Below are 27841 nucleotides of genomic sequence, written 5' to 3'. Positions count from 1 at the left end.
GATTATTTTCCGCCGAGTGAAGTACCATGATTATGACAAAATAATATCATTTTCAAAATCATCTTGCGTTGGTTCTATTTGTCACAGTTGAACCATCATTACATTCAGTTTTTCAATATCATTTCCTCTTTTCATTTCCATGGAATCATAGAACATGTTGGTATTTGTATGCACTTCTTAATGACTATGTGATTTTGAAAGTGCTCTTGTATCTTCATAGGTACTAAATATGTCAGTAAAATTAATTTTGCTTATAGACATATCCATGAATAATTCAGTTGCAAATACACAAGTGTGGGTCTCAATGAGTCAAATTCAGTGATACACCTGTTTTATAGTCTGAAAACAATTTATGGAATAGAAATGCATTGAAAATTGAGATCTCTCTCTCTTTTTTCTTTTTGCTGTAAATGAATGCCTCTCACAATTACAAATGTTTTTTCTAATATGGCTCTTTGATCAACTGTATGTTGCCATTTAGTAGATTTGAATGAAGTGTAGTAATGTTAATATCAACATGTATAAAGTCTATTTTAACTTTATAGCTTCATTAAAAACGTGGCTATGGCAGTGAGAAGGGTTGTGGGAACTTCCCTTCTATCCTTTTACCGGTGTCCCTTGGTGAAAGGTATTGAAAATACACTTCTATTTATGGAAAGGATTAAAAAAAGAAAAAGAAATGATCGGATGGCATTGTTGGCCGGGAGGCCCCTTTCGGGGGAGTTCGGCCGCCGTATTGCTAGGCCTTTTTAGTTGACGCAACTTTGGCGACTTGCGAGTCAATGATGATGAAAATGATGATGAAAGACACACAAGACCCAGTCTCCTGCCGGGAATCGAACCCGGACCCCCTGTGTGGTAGGCGGTAAAGAGGAGATGTCAATTTGCAGACAAGGCACTACAGAAAGACTGTTAAACACTGAGATTCTGGCCAAAGCCTACATAGAGTGAAAACGCACGCACACGTGCACACACACACACACACACACACACACACACACACACACACACACAAAGAAAAGCACAACTCATGCACACATGATCACTTCCTCTGGCCAATCCAGCTAGGGTGGCCCATAAATAGCGGTCTCGTGTGTGTGTGTGTGTGTGTGTGTGTGTGTGTGTGTGTGAAGAAGGCTTCAACCAAAATCTCGATGTGTAACATTCTTTTGCAGTGCCTGTCTGAACCCAACAATGAAGTAAAAGACATATTGCTATGTATCTTAGAGAAAACATGTTAAGTTGCAGGCAGGCACAGTTAGAAGACACTTACATAAGGCTTTTAGCCACAGCCTTCATCAGTAAAAGAGAGAGATATGCACCATTCATATATACAGGCAAGTAAACCTCATCTGCATATGACTGCCAACTCTGGCATCTCAGGCTGGAGTGCAGCTATCATGTGGGATGCAAGCAGCAATCTGGAGGGGGCAGGGAAGGAGAAGGGATAGCAGTGTACAGATGGGGAGAGACAAACACTATCTGGTGGAGTGTACAGGGACTAGAATGCCAACAGGCGCCGCATCAGGAGGTTGTGGGGCAGGGAAATGGGGAAAGAAGGAGAGGAATGGGGAAAGCTGGGCAGATGTGTTGGCAGGGGGCTGCAAATAAACAGGGTGGGAGATGAGAATGAGGAGGAGGTGATAGGGCAGAAGGGGTGGAAACTATTGGGCAGAGAGTGTGGGGACAGTAGTTACCATAGGTTGGTAAGTTGGTTTGTGGGGTTGAAGGGACCAGACTACAAAGGCCGTCGGTCCCCATAGGTTGAGGCCGGGATAATTACAGAAGCAGAGGATATGTTGTAAGGATAGCTCCCATCTCTGCAGTTCAGAAAAGCTGATGGTGAAGGGAAGGATCCAGATGGCTTGGGTAGTGAAGCAGCCATTGAAATCAAGTGTGTTGTATTCAGCTGCTTGTTGTGCCACAGGGTGGTCTACTTTGCTCTTGGCCACAGTTTGGTGGTGGCCGTTCATACTGGTGGACAGCTGGTTGGTAGTTCCAGCAATATAAAAAGCTGTGCAATGATTGCAGTAGAGCTGGTAAGCTTTCACAGTTGGTCTGGCTCCTGATGAGGTATGATAAACCTGGTGACAGTATTGGGATAGGAAGTGCTGAGTGGGTGCATTGGGGAGGTTTCACACCTGGGTTTTCCACAGGGATATGATCCTTGTGGTAAGGGGTTGGGATTGGGAGACACATAGGGATGGACTAGGATGTTGTGGAGGTTGGATGGGCGACTGGACACCATTATAGGAGGGGTGGGAAGTATCCTGGGTAGGATGTTCCTCATTTTAATGCAAGATGATAGGTAATCAAAGCCTTGGTGAAGGATGTGGTTCATTTATTCCAGTGTGGAATGGCACTGGGTGATGAAGGGGACACTCCTTTGTGGCTGGTTCTTGGGGGTGGTGGGAGGATTGGTGGTGTGAGGGAAAATGGCGTGGGAGATACGTTTGTGAACTAGGTCTGGGGGATAGTGCCTGTCTTTCAAGGCATTGTTGAGACCCTCAGCAAAGTGAGCAAGGGAGTTTTCTGTACCTGGGTAGCCAGGCTCTATGGGAGGGATTTTTTGGTGTGAAAGGGATGACAGCTGTCAGGATGCAGGTACTGTTGGTGATTGATGTGTTTAATGCAGACGGAGGTGCGGATGGAGCCATCAGAGAGGAGGAGGTCAACATCTAGGAAGATGACTGAGGAGGACTACGTGAAACGAATTGGAGAGAAGGTGTTGAGGTTGGAAGGAATGAAGATAGGGTGTCTTGGTTCTGAGTCCAGATCTTGAAGATATCATGGGAGGCTAGGAATTCTCCTCTAGATGCTCCATAAAGAAAGGATTGGCATATGAGGGTGTCGTGCAGGTTCCCATGGCTGTGCCACGAATTTGTTTATATACCTTCTCTTCAATGGAGAAGTAGTTGTGGGTTAGGATGAAGCTAGCAAGGTTTATGAGGAAGGGGTAGTGGATTTGGAGTCTGATGGGTGTTGGGAAAGGTAGTGTTCAATAGCCGCAAGACAATGGGCACAAGAGATGTTGTAGTATAGGGAGGTGGTGTCAACAGTGAGAAGTAGGGATCAAGGAGGTAAAGGGGTGAGGATGGTGGAGAATTGGTGAAGGAAGTGGTTGGTGTATTTGATGTGGGAAGCTAGCTTACAGACAATAGGTTGGAGCAGTTGGTCATTGAGGGCTGAAATTCTTTCAGTGGGCGCACAATAACCAGCCACAATGGGGTGTCCGAAATTGTTGGGTTTGTGGATTTTGGGGAGCATGTGAGGAGGAGGGTGTGCAGGCCATCATAGGGCTGAGGGGGGAAATGGATTCAGAGGAGATGTTCAGGGAAGGGCTTAAGGCTTTAAACAGGGATTGGAGATTGTTTTGGACTTCTGGGATGGGACCACTCTGACAGAGTTTATAGGTGGAGGAGTCAAATAATTGGCAGAGGCCTTCTGCCAGGTGCTCACTGCAGTTCATAACAACAGTGGTGGAACCTTTGTCTGCAGGTAGAATGATTCGACCAGCATCAGTTCTGAGCTTGGGAATGGCTGTTCTTTCTTCTACTAAAAGATTGACGTTCTGAGGAAGGGACCTGGGGAAGGATTGTGGGGCTAAGTTGGAGGTGAGGAATTCCTGGAAGGTGACCAGCAGGTGGTTAGGTGGGAGGGGGGGGGGGGGGGGGGGAAGGTCACTGTTGGATGATGGTATGAACTGGAAGAGGCAGGATTCTGGGTGGTTTTAGTTGGAGGGATTGGTGGCAAAGAAATGCTTCCATTGCAGGGATCGGGAAAAGGAGAGTAAGTCTTTGACAAGCCCAGCATGGTTAAATTAGGGTGTAGGGCTAAAGGTGAGGCCTCTGGATAGGACTGAAACTTTCTGGGGCTGGGGATTTTGATGGATGGGTTAACAACAGTGTTAAGGGAATGTTTTGGCTCGGGTTGTGGTGGAGAATCAGTAGGGAGTTTTGGGGAATGTGGCAAGTTGAAAGAGTCAGCTTGGCAGGGTTTAAGTGCTACGTGGCGTGAACGAGGAGGAACATTGTGGGTATGATAGGAGATGGGTAGTGGTGCTCTGAAGCGGCAGTAGGATGTCGGTTGGATAACTTATGGAGGTGGTTTCTGGAATGCTCCTCCATGTGCTGGAGAGCAAGGGATTCAATTTCAGAGATATGATGTACAGAGTAAGACTTGCTAAGTAATAGTATCTTGCAGAGGAAGCAGAGGTGGTTCTGGGATGCCTGTGCTATGGAGGTGTGTTTTTGCAGTACCCTTTTTGTGAGGGCCAGGGATTGGCAGAATCTGAAAAGGTGTTGGTCATTGTGAAAGGAGAGGTGGGATGCAGAGAAAGGAATCTTTATGGTTAGGCCATTTGTGGGAGTTCCATGGTTTAAGCAGCATTTGAGAAACAGGTTGTGGGAATGGGTTTTAGTGAAGGAATGGGATACTTTCCTGAACTGGTGCAGAAAAATGGAGCAAGGGTCCTCTGTGGCAGAAATGGTGTAAAAGAAACAGGAATGACACAGAAATCAACAAAATAGGTGTTAATAGTTGTGAGAGGAGTTGGATAAGCTAAAAGACACGTAAAAATGCATACCGTATTTACTCGAATCTAAGCCGCACTCGAATCTAAGCTGCACCTGAAAAATGGGACTCCAAATCAAGGAAAAAAAAAAAAAAAATTTCCCGAATCTAAGCCGCACCTGAAATTTGAGACTCGAAATTCAAGGGGAGGGAAAAGTTTTAGGCCCCATCTCCAAATAGAAACAAAGTTGGTCCATTGTAATATGAGACACAATTTAGGTCGAATGAATGACGATACAGCTACAGTAGTTTGGTTCGAGTTGTAAGCTTAGCAGTTAAGCTATACCATATAGCCATTGCTATGCGTCAGGCGCTCCGTCCGTATTTATACGGGTACCCTTCCTTTTTTTCACGTGCTTCGTCTGGTTTGAATCGATTGCTTATTTTGCTTTGATCTGATAAGTGTCGTTTTCTTTGTTATAGAAGTTTACGTCACTCTAAGCTGAAAATGCATTACTGTACTGTGTCATGCATTGTTTGTCGCATTCTGATAGTGCGTGATTACAGCCTGTCGCCGCTCGCGGCATGGCTTGCTTTTGTGCGCGCTACCGCCGGATTCGTCTCATTAGCGAAACAATGGGAAGAGACTGCTATTTTTTGTTACTTACGCCGCTGCTTTCTTTGATAATCATCCACAAGAACCAAATAATAGACTGCGTATGATAGATGATGTTCTGCACGAGAGTGTAGCGAAAATATTTCTCCGTTTGTAAATCTTTGCAGGCGTCTCTTTAGTACATTACATTCTGCACAGAAATTAAGTCATCTTAGATTTAAAAATCTAGTCAGTTGCCGTGCTTCATTTCTGACTGTATCACTATTAGGCATAACAATAATACGAATATAAACGTGACACGATACGTATACTCTTCCGCGTTTACTGTTGTCTCACTCTAGTTTCGTAGTTTATTAGGCAGACAGGATTTAAATGAGATAGCAGCAAACACGAAAGAATACATGGAAAATGTTTATATTCGTATTATTCTTATGGTGAAGAGAATACTGCATGTGATTCACAATTCATCAAGTTCCTATTAGCAACCATCTCTTTTCACAGGTAGGAAAAAATTCAGAACGTAGAGTTGGCCATATTGACAAACATCCCAAACAGTCTTGCCAGTTGGATTTTCGTAGTACATTGAAATGATGCTACATTCGAAGATGGACAATACGGAATTTGTATTTACTTCGTTGGATAATGTATGAAAATGCAGTGGTCGAAACTCGGGGCGGAGAAAAAAATCTCGTCTTCCACCTTTTTTTTTTTAAATTTATTTACTGCCGCAGAGGTTTTGGCGCCAGTATTTATCTTTGTGCCTACAAAGCATACCTGTGTAGCGCTACATATATTCGACGGCAGAAGTTAGTTGCGGCGGCTCCTTCCAACATTTTTCAGGACTTCCACTTGCTTTGTACTCGATTCTAAGCCGCAGGCGGTTTTTGGATTACAAAAACCAGGAAAAAAGTGTGGCTTAGATTCGAGTAAATACGGTAATAAATACACACATATATGCAGCAAAACGCACAGACACATAAAAATTCACACAAACACGTAAAAATATGCACAGATATGTGAAAATGCGTGAAACCACATAAAAATACACACAAATATGTTAAAAACGTCCAGAAACATGGGAGAAAAGGAATGATGAGGTGTGTGTGTGTGTGTGTGTGTGTGTGTGTGTGTGTGTGTGTGTGTGTATGAAAAGTGAAGTGAATGGGAGGGGGTGGGTTAGGTCGAAGATAAAAAGTTCACGTGGCACGAGCAGGTGTGGAAAACAAAATGCTAAAGTATGTCAGGATGGGATCAGTAGGAATAAATATGATTATAACTATCGGAGGAAAGAATGTGGGCATCAGACACTGCATTAACAATCAGTGTTGTCACGAAGTCTGTGTTGTGCAAGGATGATTATTGATACAGTGTGGTTCAGAAGTAGATGCAGTTTAGAAGACGGTGATTAAACAGAAGAAAGAAGAGAGAGAATGGACACTGAGAAGAGTAGTAGTATAGAGAAGAATAACACAGGAAAACATGACAGGGATGTAGGATGTAAGAAAGCCATTTAGCCCACCCATACACTACTAGCCCTTCCCTTTCCCCACCCCTTCCTGCATCCCACACGATAATTACATTCTGATCCGAGATGCTGGAGTTGGCGGTCATGTGTGCATGAGGTGTGCTTGCTTGTGTATATGAATGGTGTGTGTGTGTGTGTGTGTGTGTGTGTGTGTGTGTCATTTGTTGATGAAGGATGTGGCCAAAAGTTTTATGTAAGTGTCTTTTAATTGTGCCTACCTGCAAGTTAATGAGTCTTCTTTACAGTAAATAGCAATCCATCTTTTTCTTCATTGTTGATATACCTACCTGGAGTTTCCTTTGATTCTGTCTGTAACTCAATTTGTCATCTTTATAGTGAGCAGCAATTGTGGACTTTCTGTTGTTTGAAAATACACTTATGTTAGATGATATTTCTTGGTTGCCATTCCTGACCATCTGTAAGAGCTGACTATTACCTCACAAGACTGTAGCTTTTATTTTCAATAGTTGTGCCATCAGACTAGCTTCTCCTCAGGGGCTCTAAGAATAACATAGGATTTCACCATTAAATGTCTTTCCATATGAAATCAGTTTAATAGTGCTGCTTTTCAACAATTTGGTGCAATTTGTGTCACTACTGTGTAATTGTTAGATGAGAACATTATTTTGAGTTTTTAGTGATGAATACATATATTCCTTCTAAGCTAATTTCTGAGGGACCAAAAAGTATGCAGTACATTTATGACAATGAAAAATAAATTACAACAAAAACTTGTAACTAATATTATTTGGTCTAAACAAACTTTCTTTGTTGTTAACTTCCTGTTTGTGTTTCACAGGTTCTCCAGCTATGCAATGACAGTGCTGGTTTTGTTTTACCTTCAACAAATACCTGAAGCCATGGTTCCTGCATTACGTGTATTGCATGATAAAAATATTCCTGAAATGGCAGAAAACATAACTAACAAGGATCCTCTGAGAATATTAATTGAAGAATTTTTCCGGTATGTTCTTTGTTATGTTAACTGATACACTATACAGACAGTTTTTAGGAACACTGCTGTGTTGATGAAATGTTCCCCTTTTTGGCTTGACCACTACTATTTGGAATTCAGGGACAGTTTCTGCCATGTGGGTCATGTTTGTCGTATTTGCTTCAAACGTTGCTGCAGCTCCTTCAGTCGTGCACATTTTGTGGAGTATTGGACTGGTTCTAATATCATATTTTGGTATATCCCATGCATGTTCATTGAAGTCTTGCTAGATTGGGGGCCAACCCACTATTGTGTTCTCGTGTGTAAGTTTTTCATGATGTACCCCAGTCATACAGGGTATATCATCATGGATCTACTCACTGTTGATAAAGTATATTGAAATAAATCTTGTGCAGTAACAACTTTTTGTTTCAGAGAGTGGAGGGGAAGAGGGTGTCATAATCACTTAACTTCTCATTGTACAGGTTTTCTTTTCAGTGAGTCCAAAGAGTGCTGTACTAGGCGTGTTCCTGTTGGAGATAGTTTGCTCTTGCCTTTTTTCAACCTCTAAATTGATGTAACCTGCCAGTTATATGGGGAACTACAGTTAAATATGAACTCTGAACCGCAATGCAACTTGTTGGTATTATTCACATCAGCTAACATTATCCAAGGTGAAAGTGATCAGATATGGAACCTAAGATCTTTGGATCCATAGTCTGGCACTTTACCCCTAAACCAACGAGCCACACCATACCACCTTAACTGTTGTAAAAATGTCATAAAATAACGTTTTTTAGTATCCCTGCCAAGTGAGCCGCTGTGACTCAGTTCAGTATCATATGCCATATGCGTTCAGTTCTGTCATGCTTAGTTGCTATTTGGTATTTGATCCTGCTTTGGGCTTGGACGTTCTGGCTTACGCTCTTTGTGTTTGTTCAGTGGTCTGTTAATGACAACGTTGGCTTTGTTTGCGGATCGTGAATGCTTATCAGGCTGATTCTTTGTGCAAACTGTAACTTGACAGTGTACTGACCATCATAAGCAGTAGTAGGAACACATTTAGAATGGATAGCTTCCATTGTTGTTGCTCTGACCAAAAGTTGCTTCTGCTACCAAGCAAGGTGACATAGAGTTTAGGACATGGGACTTTCGTTCGAGAGAAGTGAGGTTATAATTATTGTCCAGAGAAGTGAGGTTATAATTATTGTCCAGTCATCAAAGTTTACAGGGTTTGTCCATCTGTATTTTTCCTTTAAAGGTAAATGCCCGCGCCGTCGGATGGTTACTTTGGAAAGGACATGGCAGATTTCCTTTCTGAGTCTTGACGTATCAAAACTTTGGCATCATTTCTAATGATCTCATTGTTGACAAAACAGTAAGCGTTATCTTCAATTTTTGTCATCCTGGTAGAAGAGAGGGAAAGAGGTAAATAAAATGTCATGTGACAAGTGCCTCCCATTGGGTAGACCGTTCGCCGGGTGCAAATCTTTCGATTTAACGCCACTTCGGCGACATGTGCGTCGATGGGGATGAAATGATGATGATTAGGACAATACAACACCCAGTCCCTGAGCGGAGGAAATCTCCGACCCAGTTGGGAATCGAACCCGGGCCCTTAGGATTGACATTCTGTCGCACTGAGCACTCAGCTACCAGGGGCGGACAGGGAAAGAGGTGAAGATAAAGAAAAGAAACTGGTAAGAGTTAACAATATACAGTGACCTAGGACACCTCGGAGGAAAGTTGGTCAGGATGAGAGGATTGATTATAGCTACAGAATGAGATTAGAAAATTTGATGAGTTGAAAATGAAAGAGTGAGTAGTAGATGAGTCAGAGAGAAGTGGAAATATTTTGTAAATGAGCCAAAAAATAAGAGAAACTGAAGTGCAAGAAAAATGGCACAGAGGTCTAAAAAAATTGATGAAATAAAAATAAAAAATAGGAAAACAAACAATAAAGAAAAAGAAAATCAGAAAAATTGCCATGTATTGGGGTCATGTGGGTAATGAGAATCAGGCCCATTTTTCATCTGTGGACTTTTGAGGAACTGGTAGTGGGATGGAGAAGCCAGGTGGGACCAATGTCACAACTTTTATGTGCTCTGAACATGTTACTGTGTGTTACTAGTACACACTATATGTGTGTAGGTGGTTATACCAATATAGTCATATGAATACAAAAAGCCGGACAGCTGTTGCACATAAACTACTACCTTCCCTTTGATGTAACGGGGCTTGCCAGTAACACAGTTTCAAAGGTTCTGTTAGGAGGATGCATAGGGTAAGTATTATAGTAGGGGTGGTCAGAAGAATAATCATCATAAGGGGAGGAAATGGGTTCATGAGGCATGTAGGTTCTGAACAGGAGGCTGTTTTGGAGACTGATGGTGTAGCTTGCATCAGCACAAATATGCTTGCTCAAAATGTAAATGCTGTAAAGGGGGAACATTTCACATGGATCGGATGACAGACATCAGAGTGTTAATAGTGCTGTTTGTTGGTTAGATTGTTAAGTTTGTTTATTAAGGGGTTGGGTATGGATTTACAGTCATGTACAGTTTTATTACATTTACAGTATTTTGACTGCATGAGTACAAGGTGAAACTGACCTATTGTAATTCTTGTAATCCCGTAACTCACTTTCACAGTTAAATCTCATGTAACTTTTCTTGATGTTTACCCAATCTCAGTGAAGACCAGCTCCACACCGCAGTACACACCAAGTCAGTCAACAAACAACATTACACTGATAGTTATTTCCTTTACAAATGAAACATTCCTTGACTGCAATGACATTTTGAGCAACTGTGTCTGCTTGAATGCTGACTACTTCCAGGGAATGTGGAACAGTCTTTGCAACAGCCTGATCTCATGCCCTGTGTGAAATGGATGTTTTGAACATTTAAATATTGTTTTCAAGTAAATGTGGGTTCACATGTTAGCAGCACTGTTAGCATTCATTCTAGTGGCCACAAAAAGTGCTGTTTAAACACTAATATTGGTTGTTGGTGATGTCTTTTAAATGCTCAACTGCTATCTCAAGGGAAGCTATGAGTGTCTCTCAAAGTTTTTTCCTGCCAGTAAGTCAAATATTTATAAAGCTAAGTTGTATTTGCTCCAGACCTATCAGAGTTGCACTTATTTTTAAATGTCACTTTTTCTCACTCAGCATCCATTTCTAAGAGTGTCTCAGCCCCATGGTATTACCATTAACTTATGGCTTCCTGGCCTGTTGAGATGATACATTCATCTGCAATACAGATATTAATATGTTTAAAATACAAGAAAGGCAACCACTCACCGATAGTGGACTGAGGTATGTAGCACGGACATGCATAACAGAAAACATTATTCACACTTGCTTTTGAGTTCTTGTTCTTTTTCTAAGAAAAGTACACACATTCATACGCACAACCACAGACACACCTAAAAGGAACACTCCAGCAGCTGAGGTAAGACTGACCAGCTGCATGTGCTGATGAAGGTGGAGATGGAGAAGGAGAGTGGTGGGTATTGGGGGGGGGGGGGGGGTGAGAGTGAGTGAGAGACAATTCATGTGAGTAGAGTTGGTTACTGGTATTGCCTACATAGAATGCTGTACAGTAATTGTAGCATAGCTGAAATGTGTCATGGCTGCTTTCACACATGAACCTGCACTTAGTGTATAAAATGCTTGTTACTGGACTGTGCTAGGAGGTGTATGGGACACATCTTGCACCTGGGCCAACCACGAGGGGGTGCAGGATTGGGAGCAGAATTGGAATAGGGGTGAACAAGGATATTCTGTAGATTGGGTGGGTGGTGGAACTCTACTTTGAATGGGATTTTAGGTAGGATCTCACTCATTTAAGGGCATTATGAGAGGTAGTTTCAGCACAAGACCCTGGTGAAGGATGTGGTTGAGTGATTCAAGGTCTGGGTGATCAGAGGAATGCTGGTTGGTGGCAGGTTAGCAGAATTTCTGATGTTGGAGGTCAGTTTATGGATGAGCAGGATAGGATATTGTATGTCAATAAAGGCTCTGGTAAGCTTATCACTATGTTTCGACAACTCCTGCTTCCCACTGCCGGTGCAGTGTCAAAGTGTGATGAGGCTGTGAGTAAGACATCTTGATATGGAACAGGTGGCAGCTACCACAGTAGAGATCTTAATATGTTATGTTTAAACTGTTCATATTTTGTGTTCTGACACTAGAACAGTAGTTAATTTACCAGCTATCTGCTCTATTTTAACAAATGAGAGCACATACATATTAAAAATTTTGAAATTTTGTGCAATGTCCTGTCTAATCTAAAGTATTACACATCTACAGTTCCATATTTCTTATTTGAGCATTTATTCTGTTAATTTATGTGTGATTTAACACCGTCCTTAAAATCAAAGACCGTATCTGCACATTTATGTTTTGGGGGCCGAATCCGATAGTGCAGATGAATATGAAAGACTGAGTATAGTTGTAGCAGAGTTATTATCCTAGAAAGGGAAAACTGTTCTCAACTTGAAGGTTGTTTTGAACAATACAGTGGAAGTGATATATCCTTGCCATCCTCTGACCCCTGAACTGGCATACACATCCAGCTATAAAGGTATGTACAATTTAACATGAACTCCAAACCATGGGAAAATTTGGAATTTCTCAAAGTAACATATATAAATGACATAGTAATTGTTCACTTACCCATTAAACTGCACTTACTATTCTGTGGATTCTTATTTTTAAGTTTTTTAACCACTTTTGTCTGCGATGTATATGTAAGTTAGTGAGTGTGGTGATATGTTAGTAGAAGTGCAATTGGATTGTTGTTTTGAGTTGTTACTGATATTTGTGTTCTCCCATAAGGTCCTGTGTTGTTTTTCATTGTATAGTAATAAGCAGGATAGTTACGACTGTAACAGCTATTATGACAGTATGACCAACTATAATCCCTAGTAACAGTGTCAGCTCCCATGTGTTGTGGGTGAAACGATTCTATTATTATGTTGCTAGTGTGTCGCAGGTGTTTTGTGGAGCTGCTTGTAAAGGTTAGTTATGAAGCAGGTTTTATTCATAATAAACATAAAAAGGGGGTAAAAAGAAATTGTTAAGTGCGTCAGAATATTTCACCAGTTATAACAGCAGAGTATGTCTCCAGTCAACAACTACAATACAATTCAGGAAATAGGGGCATGGAAAGACGTGTGAACTGTCACTCATGTAATCAGTTGTAACTCATTTATTAAACAAGTGATCAGTGAATGAATAATTAACATTTCTGCTGCATGTTGAGTAACTAGTTCTCAGGACTTAACACAGAAAAATTGCTGAATAGGAGGGGTAACTAGTTTAAGATAATAAAGCTTTACCTAGGAAATGGCTTACAGTGAGCTGATGGTTTCTTTTTTTAAACAATGGAAAATACAGGATGAAATAACAATAATGCGAAATAAGATAGATTGCTGCTCACCACGCAGATGTGTAGGCAGGCACATTTAAAAGTACACACACACACACACACACACACACACACACACACACAAGCACACACACACACACACACACAGAGAGTGAGAGAGAGAGAGAGAGAGAGAGAGAGAACTGTCTGTGCACTAAGGCCTGAATGCGGTGAGCAGCATTCTCGGCTGTGATGGGTCGTAGGGTTACAAACGGGGTTTGGTGTTGGGAGGGGTAGTGGTAGCAGGGTAGGGCTGAGGAAGATGCTGTAGTGCTGCCTGTTGGAGACTGCAGGGATGTCATGGCAACAGGATGATAGGGTGTGTGTGTGTGTGTGTGTGTGTGTGTGTGCGTGCGTGCGTGCGTGCGTTTGTGCACGTGCACATGTATTTGGAGTGAGGAAAGGGAAGGGGATAGAGCCAAGTACTTCCAAAGGTTGAAGCGAGGAAGGTCACATAAACAAAAGATGTATAGCAGTCACTGAAGTCAGATACTGTGTTCAGGGCGGGGGGGGGGGGGGGGGGGGGGGGGGGGGGCATACTTGACAACTGTGTGGTCTAGTTCTCTCTTGGCAGTTTTGCAGAGGTCATTCATGTGGACAGACAGCTTGTTTGTGAATTTATGAAATAATTTATACTGCTTCAGCCACATTTTTGCTAATATTTAATTAGTGCAATGTGTTTTGGCAGCATGCTGTAATCATCAGGTGCATTGCAATTACATTTACATTATATTAATCTGAAGAAGTGTTTTTAGGTTCATTTGCTGTGTGTGCCATTGAGGTTATGTATTGATGTAGGAGTATTTTTTGTGGAAATTTAGTTGTCTGGCACACATAGCACAGGGACATCATCTGTATGTGAAACTGATAAGCTGTGATGTGTTTGCTACTGTGTTCTATGTGCCAGACAACTAAATTTCCAACCAAAACAACTGTATGTCAATACGTCATCTCACTGGCACAGTCAGCAAATGAACATAAAAACCCTTTCAGATTAATATAATGTAAATGTACCTGATGAGGGCAGCATGCTGCTGAAACACTTTGTGCTAATTAAATGTTAATAAAAAAGTGACTGAAGCAGTATAAATTATTTCATAAATTTGCGATACAGTTTCCTGTCCACATGAACAGCCGCTACCATACTGAGCCCAAGAGACACCTGGCTGCCATGCATGCCACACATCATGCTGTGCTCGACATGAGTGACTTCTTCACAGCCTTTGTCATCTGAAGTCTTCCCTCTTTCCACAAATACCAACTTCTCTGAATTGTGCTGTTTGGAACTCATCCTACAGCATAATCTGGATTCTTGTAAACTGTCATCCCCCCCCCCCCCCCAATCCCCCCGAAACTTTTGCTAGTCGCCATCCACACTTGCTGCTATCAACTTCCCTGCTCCCATTCCAGTCACACATGCTTGCTGTACCCTCCAGACCCCCTGCATACTTCTTTCCCCTTCTTTGCTCCCCCAACCCCCCCCCCCCCCCCCCCCCCCCTTTCCCAGTGCAGCCTCCCGATGTTGTGTGCCTAACCACCTTCTATCCTGTCCTTGTCGCATCTTGCACACTTCCAAAGATAGCACTATGGCATCTTCCTCCAATCCCTACCCTACTATCCCTCCCCATACAGAGGAAACAATAGTGATTTTGTTTCTGTGTGTGTGTGTGTGTGTGTGTGTGTGTGTGTGTGTGTGTGTGTGTGTGAGGAACGCTTTTCTCCGATAGCTGACAGTACTCTTAAATGAACTTCAAATATGCTTGTCTACTGCCCATTACCTCCTTTTTTGTTTATCGGTACTTTCTTGAGCAGTTAAGAGGTAGAGGTTCTTGAAAAATTGATGTATTTTGAAGTCGATGTGAGCATTTCTTTTTTCTATCTCATCATTACCTTGTCTTTACAATATAGCTTATTTTCCTAAAAATCATGATGTAAAGTCTGTCTGTAATATTTTATTTTTCATTTTTTTTGCTATCAACATTTTTTTGCAGTTACTACTCAGAAGTTAGACTGGAGCGAGTAGTATTGGCACCATACATGGGAGATGTGCTGGACCGTGAAATTTTCATTAGAGGAGGAATGGCAATCCCACCAGAAATGCAGCTGTACAATAGAATAATGTATAGTGGTGCTAGACCACTCAGGGTAGATACCCCTATGGTTTTACAGGACCCGTATCAATTAAATGTGAATCTGACCAGTAGAGTTGATGAAGAAACTGTATCAGAGTTTCAAATTAAATGCAAACAAGCATATGAGATGGTTAAGACCGGTAAGTGACTCAATTATACTCCTATTTTGAGATATTTGTGCTATAATTGTGTGTGCTACATTCCTTAGCTACACAACAAAATTTGAAAAGTAAAGTGCATTTATGTATGAGATTCAGTCTTAAGCTATCGTTTGCATAGTATTTGAAATTGCTATATTGAAAGATGAAGCATATTGGCAGGGGCTGTCTGTTTATCATGAAAACTTTCCATCAGAAAAATAGAAGGGAACGTCTTTCTGTATGCACAATCTAAAGCAACTTTGTCACTGCCTTCCTTTTTGTCAAAGAATGACAGAAGTTGGAGGCATCAAAAGTGCTTGAGAGAGCCACCATTCACTTTGATTTGCGGAGCCTTTGAAATGTTTATGCTCTAAGAAATGTCTTATTTGCTAATTTACTTCATTTTATTTCATGTAACCACTTGATCATTTTGACGTTTTTTAAAGCCAAACAATTTGTAACACTTACTTAAAATTCTTCTGGGTTGTAGACCATGTTGTCTTGTAAAATGATGTACCATCATTTCAGCCATTGTTGCAAACAGCCTTCATTTGGGAATTTAATTCATCTGGGTCACCGAGGAAGGTAAAGCAGTGGTTAGCACACCAGACTCACATTCGGGAGGACAACGGTTCAAATCTGTGTCTGGCCATTGTGATTTAGGTTTTCCGAGATTTCCCTAAATCGCTTCAGGCAAATTCTGGGATGATTCCTTTGAAGGGCATGGCTGACTTCCTTCCACATCCATCCCTAATTCGGTGGGACCAATGACATCACTGTTTGGTCCTCTCTCCCAAATCAACCAATCCGGGTCAGTACAACTTTTAATCTTCAGGCCTGCCCCTATATTTCATTAAAAGGAGCAGGAATAAAAGTTTTCGTGTGATTGAGCGTCAAAGTGAAGAGGAAGAAAGCTGTAGTTCTTTATTCATTGTAATTTAAGATGGAAATCAGGAGGGAGATGATTCTGTAATGTTCTGCTGTTCCTATGGTGTCTATTACCAGTTAGGACAGGTTTTTACATTGTGTGCTGTCTGTGAAAGTGTTCATGGACTTGTGTTGCAGAGCTGTCTTTTCCTGGCTACTGCTGGCTGCCAAAGCAATGGAAACTTGTTACTACTATTGTGGTTCATGTTATGGACCACTTGACTACCTTCAGCTCTCATAGCTTCCTTTTGAAGGGAAGTGGCTGCCAAGTTATCTTGATTTGTATATGTTTGCCACATTCATTTTGACATTTTTCCACGTGACTTTATGAGGTTGTTTGAGCCATAGGAAGTGCTTTGCTTTTTTATCCATGTTCTGTTAGGTCCCTCCAATGTAAATTACCTCCGACTTACATCAGACTTCATAAACTCCCAGCATGTGCTGTGTATCAACAGGAGCAGGTGTCTAATGTACAAGAAACTGAGCAACATTGATACATACAATGAAACCCTGAATTAACAAACCCACTAATAAGGAAATCTTGCTATTAAGGAATAGTTCCGTTGGTCCTAGTGACACTCCTATAAGAACAGTGTTATGTTTCCCCATGTTTAAAAATCCCGCTTCAACAAGAAGTCTGCTTTCAAGCAGACTATCGTAGTCACCCACTCAACTTCCCTTGTATCAATACCAGCAGATGCAGTGAAAGTATCAGAAATAGATTTCCGTTTGACTTACATCACATGATCAGATGTCACAGTCTCTGAGTCTACCAAGCACAAAAGGTGTAGTTGTTTGTTTAATGAAACGTCAAAGCTATCAATTTTCCTTTTGTGGAGTTATGGCTTGCAAATGTAGAGAGCTTACAGTTCAACAAAAGCTGGTGATCATCCGCTATGTCAGTGGCAATTGTAACATAAATCTTTCTGACATGGTGAAGAAATCCAATTTAGTTCAATCTGCATGTGTAGCATATTCAAAAAGTTCTTAAATGCCAAACCTAACAATTCTTGCAGATCCAGAAAGGAAGAACATTCATACATCTACTTTAAGAGCTGTGGAAAATATTCTTCTAAAGTAGTTTCAAGGACTGAGAAGGGGAAACATTCCCATAAGTGGAAACATACTGCAAGAGAAGACTCGTGAACCCAATCTGAAGAATGGCATTAGTGAGGCTTTGACCATAGAAACATGAACTATTGGGAGAACATTGTACTGCCACCATTGATGTGAGGTGTGTGAGAAAAGTAATGAGACTGAGCTTTTCTCTACCAAAGTTTTATTTGTTGCAAGCAACAATATTGCCCCCTTCAAAATAGTTCCCTTTGGCAGCTATATGTCGGTGGAGTTGTTGTTGCCAGTGTTCGTAGCAGCACTGAAACGCTTCAACTGGTATGGCCTTTAAGATGTCGGTCACATTCTTTTGAATGCTCTCCAGAGTCCTGAAATGACCTCAATTTAAGACATTTTTCAATTTTGGGAAGACAAAAAAGTTACAAAGACTCAGATCAGGTGAATAGGGGGCTGTGGAACAACAGGATTGCTTTTTGAGTGATGGTAGTGGCTGTGTGACATGAGTTGTTGTCATGATGCAGAATCCATTTGTCTATAATGTCGAGTCTAACTTGATTCACCCTTTTCCTGAGTCTATCAAGGACATCTTTGTAAAACACTTAGTTGACAGTTTGACCTTGAGGAACAAGTTCTTTATGTATGATACCTCATCTTTCAAAAAAACAAATCATCATTTTTTTTATCTTTGATTTGCTCATTCGAGCTTTTTTCATTTGAGGAGCTGTCTCAGAGTGCCACTCGCGGCGTTGCTGCTTCAACTTAGGATTGTACTAAAAAATACAGGTTTCATCACCTGTGACCATATGAGTAAACCATTTGTGGTAATTGGTAACCCTCTCAAGAAGATCAACACACACATTACTTCGATTATACTTCTGCTCAGTTGTGAGACTTTTTGGCATCATTTTGACACATGTGCAAAACTTGTCAAAATTTGGTGTACAGCGAAGGAAGTGAGGTTCATCAACAACGTACTCTTGCCCTTCCAAAAGCGATTTCTGCCAGTGAAAAACTTGTGCTCTTGATAATGTATGTTCCCCATAGCTCTGTTTCAAACTTTCCAAAGGTCATCCATGTGGATTCCCCAAATTTAATGCAAAACTTGAGGACAAAATGTTGCTCTAAATTCCACTTTTCCCATTTTTGTAACACACAGCACAACTTCACTGGTGCCACTTTCAAAAATCATGTGGTGGCTGTACGGAGCTGAAACTTGGACTGCACATCTAGAAGGAATGAACACACCTGTCTACACAAGTATGTTTATGCTGTGTTGTCAGATCGGTTGCAGTCTTGTCGGTCTTATTCCTTTCTCACACACCTCGTACAGGGTCGTGATCCCTACATTTTCAGCACTGATAAATCTGATGTCTTTTATAGTTCACTTCCTGCAAAATCATATGCTGTTAAAGAAGAAAAATTCCACAGTGGTAAAAAAAGTAAAGAAAGGATGACGACACTATTGTTTATATAGTGATGCAAGTGAAAAGTTTCCTCCACTATTAATTCCCAGATACTTTCAAAACATAAAAACACTAATTTGTACATATGAGTACAACGCCTGTCCCTGGAGATGTCACAAATCTCGCTGACTTTTTCAGACATTTGGATGCCACAATGGGTGCAGCAGGATGAAAAATTGTACTTATTATTGACTTAAGCCCTGTACACCCCAAGGAAACACAATTTCTGAGGAATGTAACTGTTTTGTTCCTTCCTCCGAACTGCACATGTTATCTGTAGTCTCTGAACGTGGGCATAATACACTCTGTTAAAACCAAATGTAGAGTAGCAGCTGTGTAGAAATCAGTTTCATCCTTTGAGAGGAAAGTAATGATGAGACTCAGCATTGTACAGCCTAAGCATATGTTTGTTGCTGCCTGGAATTCTTTAACAGAGTAGACTGTGTTAAATTATTTCACAAAGTCTGGCTATGGTTCATCAGTAACTGTTGAAGAAGATGTAGAAGAAAACTGGAGTAGGTGTACCAAAACTGGTATATCTGAAAATGCCACAATCCAGGAGATGTTTGTTGTGATACTGATATCCTGACTTCCATACCTGAGATGAGTGCAAATGAAGTGCTTATGAAGGAACACAGGTAGGAGCTAGCGGTGACAGTGATGAAGAAGAAGGAAAAAAGGAGACTTGCATTAAGTTTCCCTGCTGCTGTGAAAGAAAATGATACTGTTAGGAATTTCTTTTCCCCTTTTAACAATGTGGGAAAGGATAGATTACTATTTACCGTAAAAATGATATGCTAAGTTGCAGACAGGCACAATTAAGACACTTACACTTAAGCTCTTGGCCATAGCCTTTGTCAGAAGAAGAGAAACACACACCATTCATTCTCACAAACAAGCATACCTTGCACACCACTGCCAACTTTGGCAGTTTGGACCAGAATGCCTCTTCCTGACAAAGGCTGTGGCCAAAAGCTTATGTGTAAGTGTCTTTTAATTATGCCTGTCTGCAGCTTAGTGTGTCATCTTTATGGTAAGTAGCAATCTATCTTTTCCTGTGTTGTGGATATTCCTACCAAGAGTTTCCATTGTTCGATTTTCCTCTTTTGATGTAGATGGATCAATTCTAACTTCTGTCAACCAGCTGAAGTGACAACTTCTTTCACTACAATATTCTGGAAGGACAAAACAAACAAAACTTTTTTGATTTTTTTAGAATGAGTAAAGAATGTGCATTGTGAAAAGTGGAATATATTTACTGCATTTAAATTTGTAGCACAAGGTATTGGTAATTTTGTAATTAAATAGCTCTTATGTTACCTTAAAATGCTTGAACTGTGATTCTGGATCACTCTTTCCATGTGTTCTGGCAAAACTCCTATTTAAGGAAGAAATATTAAGGTCCCCAGAGATTCGTTAAAAAAGTGTTTTACTATACCTGCGTGCTATGAACCACCCACCCCTCCTGCCTTTCCCCACAATCACCATTACTCACAGCAGAAGAATGGAATTTGCCTATGTTGACTGTCAGGGATAATCAAATCTGCAGTACTGCTGACGTAGTTGGAACTGCAGAAGTTGTGCTCCACCTACAGAACTAATGGATGCAGTGAAGAACCTTTTATAACCATGCCATGTCCACAAAGAACAAGAACTACAGATGTGAGTTGGTAGAACAATTATGCTTCACTCTTGTACCATACCTGGGAGGAATCACAGATCATGTGGTGAAAAATTCTTTGCCAGTTGGGCATTAAACTGATTTTTTGGAGCAACAACAAAACTTTTGACCCGCTGTAGACCACGTAAGATGCCATCAATGAACTATACATAGCTGGTTTTTGTGAGGTCAGCTGTGATTGTGAGTTGTGGCAACTTCCAACAACATAGACAATTAACATCACGTACGGCTCGGACAGACATAGAAATCTGTTGTGGCAGAACACCGAAATCATATGGTCAACATATACATTTTGAGGAGACTTGTGTGCTAGCTAGAGAGCCACTTGCCTACCAAATGAAGATACAAGACACAATCAAGATAGGAAAGTTGACCACCAACATGAACTGTAATGAAGATTACAGACTTTCATTGTCTTGGCAGTCAGCAGTAGCTAGCATACTGACAGATAATGCTCACAAGACAAACATTGGAAACATCACTGAAATTAACATTTATATTATTTTGACATACTTAAAATAAATATTTTCAATTAACGTCCTTCGAGATGCGACTGTTTCTAAACCTGGTGGTGAATGTTAAGAACACTTATTTCTTCAGACAGCTTCTGTGATATAGAATAAGACCTCCCAGTTGCTGTGGTAAGTTCAAGCACTGAAAGTTTCCTTAAAACATTTTTCATTGGTATCCAAACTCTGTCACTAGTAGATTTCTTGAATGATGTTCTTGGGCCAGCAGGATTGTAAAAATGCACAAAAACATTATTGTTTTCCAAACTTATTCTTTCAACCTCTGCAAGCCACCACTGTTAATCATACACACATGCCACTATATCATTCAACGTTAAAGACAGAGATGTAATTTTACGAACACAATGATCCTCATAAATTTCGGTTTCTGCTGTTGCATAGCATCGAACTAAGTTTTCTTCAGTGCCGTGGAATTTGTGGAAATGCGTTGTTCCTTTTATTTTCAAATCTGGTTTGAAGTGTTGTTTTTGTATGCAGAACCACTTCTTCTTTCTTGATCATAAAATAGGTAATGCCTTTAATATTATCCTTGGAAAGACATACATGTCCTGTAATGTGAGAATTTGGTCTGTGGTTGGTCTTGGTAGGCTGGCTTTACTTACTTCACATTTTGTTGTACCTCCTACTCCATCACATGCATTTTTACCATGGCAAGATGCAAAAAAGTGCCATTCAGCATCCAACCGAAAGTCTACTTTGTGCTTGCACAGATTTGAAAAATCCCTTTTGTTCTTATGCTGACTACCACTTCCATCTGAAAAGTATATGAGCTTCTCAACCTTGGGAAAATGTTCTTTTATGTAATTTATTACATACTTTTGAAACACATATACAGGCAAAGTGTTGTGCTCCGAGTAGTAGCTTAGAATGGAAATTGAAGAACTGCAAACTTCATCTTTCTCATTTTTAAAGTAGGGAATAAATGCATGCACTGTTGCCTGATCATTGACCCAGTGGTACCCTTGTATTGCATCCTGAATCACAAATGTAAAATTTTCTGGAAAATCTGCTAGCACTATGCATACAGTTTCATGAAGTTGTGCTTTTTTGTTCTTCAAAAACTTACCTTGGATTTTAGAAACATAGTGGTGACTTTTGAGTTTTTGTAAGTTATCAGTTAAGGATTCCAAGTACTCTTTCTGAGATTTAACCACTGTTATCATTTCTGCCCTGTCAGTTGTGACCCAATGTTTGAAGGTAATACTGTCTGGCATTTCCTCATCATATTCGTGAAACAATTCAATAATGCTTCCCTTACCAGGCATTTATTGCACAAACTTATCATGCAGTCATAACTGTTAGTGTCACAGACCATTAAATCTAGTAACTCTTTGTAGTTAAGATCACTGAGTTTTGCACCCGCCATCATCAGTTTGACATTTTGAAGATATAAGCAAACACATATGGAGTGTGTCCCTGAGGATCCAGCCAAAATACACTAGTTAGGGTGGAGGTCACAAAATTTTGACCTTCCAATTTTGCATTCAGGATGAGAATTTTCGAAAGCTACATAAAATTCATTTAAATTTGACAGCACTAGTCATTTCTGCTTCGTTACTTTAACTCCATTTATAACAACTCTTTTGCTATCTTTGCAACCTGGGCACACTCTGCTGTTTTCATCATCTTCAAAAAAACTGCTGCATCTTTTTAATTGTTTCTTCACTTATACCTACTTTCTTCTTTCCTAAAACTGGAAGAATTCCTTGCTTTTTCACTAATTTTCGGGTTGGTTTAACCAAACGATGAGAAACGTTGAATTCATGAACTATTTTTTTTTCTCTTGACCATGAGCTAGGCAGCAAACTTAAAATTTTAACTTTTTCCTCTTTAGATGTCACTGAACATTTAATTTTTAATTTCTCTATTAAGCTCAAACATTCAGTGTCAGATGATGCTGGTGGTAGATTTTCTTCTTCTTTAGAAATAATGTTGGTATCTGTATTATTAAAGCATGATTCCAAGACTTTTCTAATTTTGTCTGAAATTTGTTGTACCTTATTTTAAATCGCTGCTTTCCTTTTTCTGCTACTTAATGTTATTATTTTCAAAGTAGGAGATACGTCTAACTTAGAACCAACAATGTCCAATACGCTAACAGCTTCCTCTTTTGGAATATAAATGTCATTATCAAGGTTACATGATTCTGGTTCTGGATTCACAACAAATATTTTTGAGTAACAATTTTGGCACAGGGAATTTTCAGGAATCACATTACATTTCACTTGGGAGGCTGTTTCACTCTCACATAAAAGAACAAATGTTCAAGTTTTATTTCCCTCAACCTTTAGTTATAGGCTTTTTATGAACTTCAAGTGGATCACAGCACTTTCTTCCAAAAATGTGGTTGTACTTCAGAATATATTTCTTCTCATGATACTCATACACTGATGTTACAGAAGAACTTACTCGAAATTTAAACTAAGTTTGTCTAACTTCATCAAAGTCATTGACATTTTTCAAGTTTTTTGAAACTGAACTGTAAACTGTTTTGTGACACACTTCACTTACTATCTGTCCAACAGAGCACTTTCCATCCATGTTATTATATTCCAGTTAATCTCTCAAAATTAATTACAAATTACACACAGAACAAAGCACATAACACATTCTACACTCACAATGAACTATGAACATCCACTCTAAAAGAGGTTTCAGAACAGACTAACTACAACAATGCCCCACCCAGCAGTAATGTACTTCTGTATTGACAATAAACCTAAACGTAAATGGGTATTTTTATTACCACATAACAAAAGCGAAAGCTCCTATTGTTTAATATTGCATTATTAAAAATGATTGAACTAAATGAATATTGGGTGATAGTGCTAACTAAATATATGTCACAGTTAAATTTTATTACAATGAAACAATAAAGCATTTAAATAGGCAACAGCCATAAGATCAGTTGTAGAGTAATGTGAATTATTTCCTCATTTTGAAAAATTCGTATCTTTGTTCAGTCAGATATCAATGTTGCTATCATATAGGTGTACAAACTGCGCAAAAATCATATTTTTATATTCAGTCCCACCTGAGGTAACTAACCCCAAACTTTACAAAAAATGAAAATTTTCAAATTTCAAAAATTCATAAAAAAGTAAGGAAACGTTTGTAAGTGTTCTTGCTCCATATGAGACTACTGGTGTATGATATCTAACTATAGGAAAAAAATAGACTCTGATAAATCACTCCTTGTTTGTTATTTTTGGGCCTAAACAGTGGATTTTTGAAAATTTGGATACCAAACTTTGGAGGTGATTTTGACTGGTTAGTTTTGAATTTAAGGTATTTTGTGTAATAGACAGTGTTGTAGGGGACACTTTCCTAAAAACAATCATGTCAATTGCAATGTTTTAACTTAACCCAGTGCAGAGATATTCATATTTTTGCTAACGTCTCTAAACTGAAACATCGTCGCATGCTTACAAATGAAAATGGCCACCATTCAGTAAAGGTGAAAGGTAAAATTTTTTTAAAAAACTGTTTTGAACGTCTCAATTATAGGGTAATCACATATAAAAAAATTAAAATATTTAAAAATGGTCAAACAACAAACTTAATTTTTATTGGACCACTTCATTTGGATCTACCCATGTGGTCATGATTGGAGCATACCAACACTCATCAGCCCGTATGATTAACAAGTTCTGGCATAGAGCTGAAGCAGCATGGGGAAAAGTTTGAATCAAAGCCCATCTGGGTTAAAACTTTTGTTGCAGCCAGAGGTGGCAACTCTGTGCACTTACATTTTACACCTGACGTTCGCTGAAAACCTATAAATTTAATCATGTATTCTTCCTATTACACTTAATATGCACAATAAGTAAAATTTTGTTATTTGTTATCCTTCCTGGTACAGCTTTAATGATCAGGTGTGTGTGTGTGTGTGTGTGTGTGTGTGTGTGTGTGTGTGTGTGTGTGTGTTTTCTTACCCTCAAATATGGGAACTTGCCCTTCAATATATCCTCTCTTCTCAACACCCTCCCATACTTAGTCTCCTTTAGTGTATCCCCTTCTCTCTGTTTTCATGATACATATTTTTATTTATTTTTGTCTCATTGTTTTATTTAGTGCTTTTGCTTTCTCTTCCTTCCTTTCTTTGTTATCGTTTCCTCATATTTTCCTCCCAGTTCTTAATTATGCTATTCCTTTCTCTTCCATAAATCCTTTTTTATTTCTCTCTCTCTCTCTTTCTCTCTCTCTCTCTCTCTCTCTCTCTCTCTCTCTCTCTCTCTCTCTCTCTATCATCTCTGGATGCTTGTACGCGAAAGAACTTGCCCCCCTTCTAACAGCCGTGTACCGCAAGTCTCTAGAGGAACAGAAGGTTCCAAATGATTGGAAAAGAGCACAGGTAGTCCCAGTCTTCAAGAAGGGTCGTCGAGCAGATGCGCAAAACTATAGACCTATATCTCTGACGTCGATCTGTTGTAGAATTTTAGAACATGTGTTTTGCTCGAGTATCATGTCGTTTTTGGAAACTCAGAATCTACTATGTAGGAATCAACATGGATTCCGGAAACAGCGATCGTGTGAAACCCAACTCGCTTTATTTGTTCATGAGACCCAGAAAATATTAGACACAGGGTCCCAGGTAGATGCTATTTTTCTTGACTTCCGGAAGGCGTTCGATACAGTTCCGCACTGTCGCCTGATAAACAAAGTAAGGGCCTACGGAATATCAGACCAGCTGTGTGGCTGGATTGAAGAGTTTTTAGCAAACAGAACACAGCATGTTGTTATCAACGGAGAGACGTCTACAGACATTAAAGTAACCTCTGGCGTGCCACAGGGGAGTGTTATGGGACCATTGCTTTTCACAATATATATAAATGACCTAGTAGATAGTGTCCGAAGTTCCATGCGGCTTTTCGCGGATGATGCTGTAGTATACAGAGAAGTTGCAGCATTAGAAAATTGTAGCGAAATGCAGGAAGATCTGCAGCGGATAGGCACTTGGTGCAGGGAGTGGCAACTGACCCTTAACATAGACAAATGTAATGTATTGCGAATACATAGAAAGAAGGATCCTTTATTGTATGATTATATGATAGCGGAACAAACTCTGGTAGCAGTTACTTCTGTAAAATATCTGGGAGTATGCGTGCGGAACGATTTGAAGTGGAATGATCATATAAAATTAATTGTTGGTAAGGCGGGTACCAGGTTGAGATTCATTGGGAGAGTCCTTAGAAAATGTAGTCCATCAACAAAGGAGGTGGCTTACAAAACACTCGTTCGACCTATACTTGAGTATTGCTCATCAGTGTGGGATCCGTACCAGATCGGGTTGACGGAGGAGATAGAGAAGATCCAAAGGAGAGCGGCGCGTTTCGTCACAGGGTTATTTGGTAACCGTGATAGCGTTACGGAGATGTTTAACAAACTCAAGTGGCAGACTCTGCAAGAGAGGCGCTCTGCATCGCGGTGTAGCTTGCTCGCCAGGTTTCGAGAGGGTGCGTTTCTGGATGAGGTATCGAATATATTGCTTCCCCCTACTTATACCTCCCGAGGAGATCACGAATGCAAAATTAGAGAGATTAGAGCGCGCACGGAGGCTTTCAGACAGTCGTTCTTCCCGCGAACCATACGCGACTGGAACAGGAAAGGGAGATAATGACAGTGGCACGTAAAGTGCCCTCCGCCACACACCGTTGGGTGGCTTGCGGAGTATAAATGTAGATGTAGATGTAGACTAAAGTTGACACATTGCTTACTATTGTACTAATCTTTCTTCTGCTGTAATGCGACAAGCTCTTCCGAGCCATTGGCTTCCATGACAGTAAAGGGGATGTGACATGGCCACTTGAAGCTTTTAGTGTAGTACTGAGGCATCCCACACTGGTTAGAAAAGCATATGATGCCATTATTCAAAGCTTGTTGCCTATCTGATTGTATTTTGACAATCGCGTGAGGTACTGAGAAGCATTATACATCCCTTTCAAGAGCATGATGCACAGAATATTTCAAGTTAACATAAGTATCAGTATCATGTAAAGTTATTGAGTTCCATTAGGGCGAAGGAAATGGTAACAGACAAATCTTGAAAAATTAAAAATAATAAATAGTTAAAATAAGTAGCAAGCTTTGAATAATGGCATCAGATGTTTTCTGATAAGGATGGGATGCCTGTTTTCTGACAAGGATGGGATACCTCAGCTCTAAACAGATAGCTTCAAGTTATTAACCAAGGCTGATACAGTAATGATCGAAGAGTCAGATTAAACAGCTTGGCAAGGTACATACTTTCGTTGGCAGCATCATAGTGCACTGATAAAAATAGGTTTTATTAAAATTTAACTGTAAGTTCCGTTTAACCCTTTCACTGCTGTGGACATGTATACATGTCCTGCTCTGCCATTCCCCAAGTACTGTGGATGTTTATATGGATGCTGCTTAAGTTTTCCTATAATGCTATGGAAACTTGTATGTGTCCTGAGCAACTGACCTCTCACTCTTGGGGACAAGTTACTTCCACATCTCAGTGAATAAAGGAGCTAGGAGTATTTATCATACAACATATGTGCCTCTTTTACTGATTAATTAATAATTTTAAGAATAATAATTATTATGGAAGTTAGCTGGTGCTGCACAATGGATGCAACAATAGTGAGTTCGCTCAGGAGTGTGTGTCTCAGCTAATTTACTCACAGAGACACACACTCCAGACAGTCAGAAACATATAATATTGTATTATTAGTTGATAGTTGTGTGAGTCTTGAAGTTATTTACCTCTTCTTTTTTAAAGACAATGTTATGGTGTCCATTGTGCTTCTTTCTTGTTTCTCCAAAATATTACATATACTGGTGACACAGATAGATGGATCAGGTGAAATAAAGAATTAATAAGTGACATTGACTTTGTAGCATCA

General features: G+C 40.1%; 1 protein-coding gene across 3 annotated transcripts in view; it reads left to right on the top strand.

Annotated features, from left to right (window-relative positions):
* The window catches only part of LOC126190833 (speckle targeted PIP5K1A-regulated poly(A) polymerase-like), a 186270-nt gene that overhangs the window by 109288 nt on the left and 49141 nt on the right, over positions 1-27841 (top strand). For all 3 annotated transcript variants that reach the window (XM_049931410.1, XM_049931409.1, XM_049931408.1), the window contains 2 exons: positions 7453-7617; positions 15014-15294. In XM_049931410.1, coding sequence (XP_049787367.1) covers positions 7453-7617; positions 15014-15294 — 446 coding nt within the window. The remainder of the gene's footprint in view (positions 1-7452; positions 7618-15013; positions 15295-27841) is intronic.

Source organism: Schistocerca cancellata, chromosome 6 (genome assembly GCF_023864275.1).
Source record: "Schistocerca cancellata isolate TAMUIC-IGC-003103 chromosome 6, iqSchCanc2.1, whole genome shotgun sequence".
Taxonomy (NCBI): Eukaryota; Metazoa; Arthropoda; class Insecta; order Orthoptera; family Acrididae; genus Schistocerca; species Schistocerca cancellata.
Note: the sequence above shows the minus strand (reverse complement) of the source record. Positions and strands in the feature narration are given on the sequence as shown.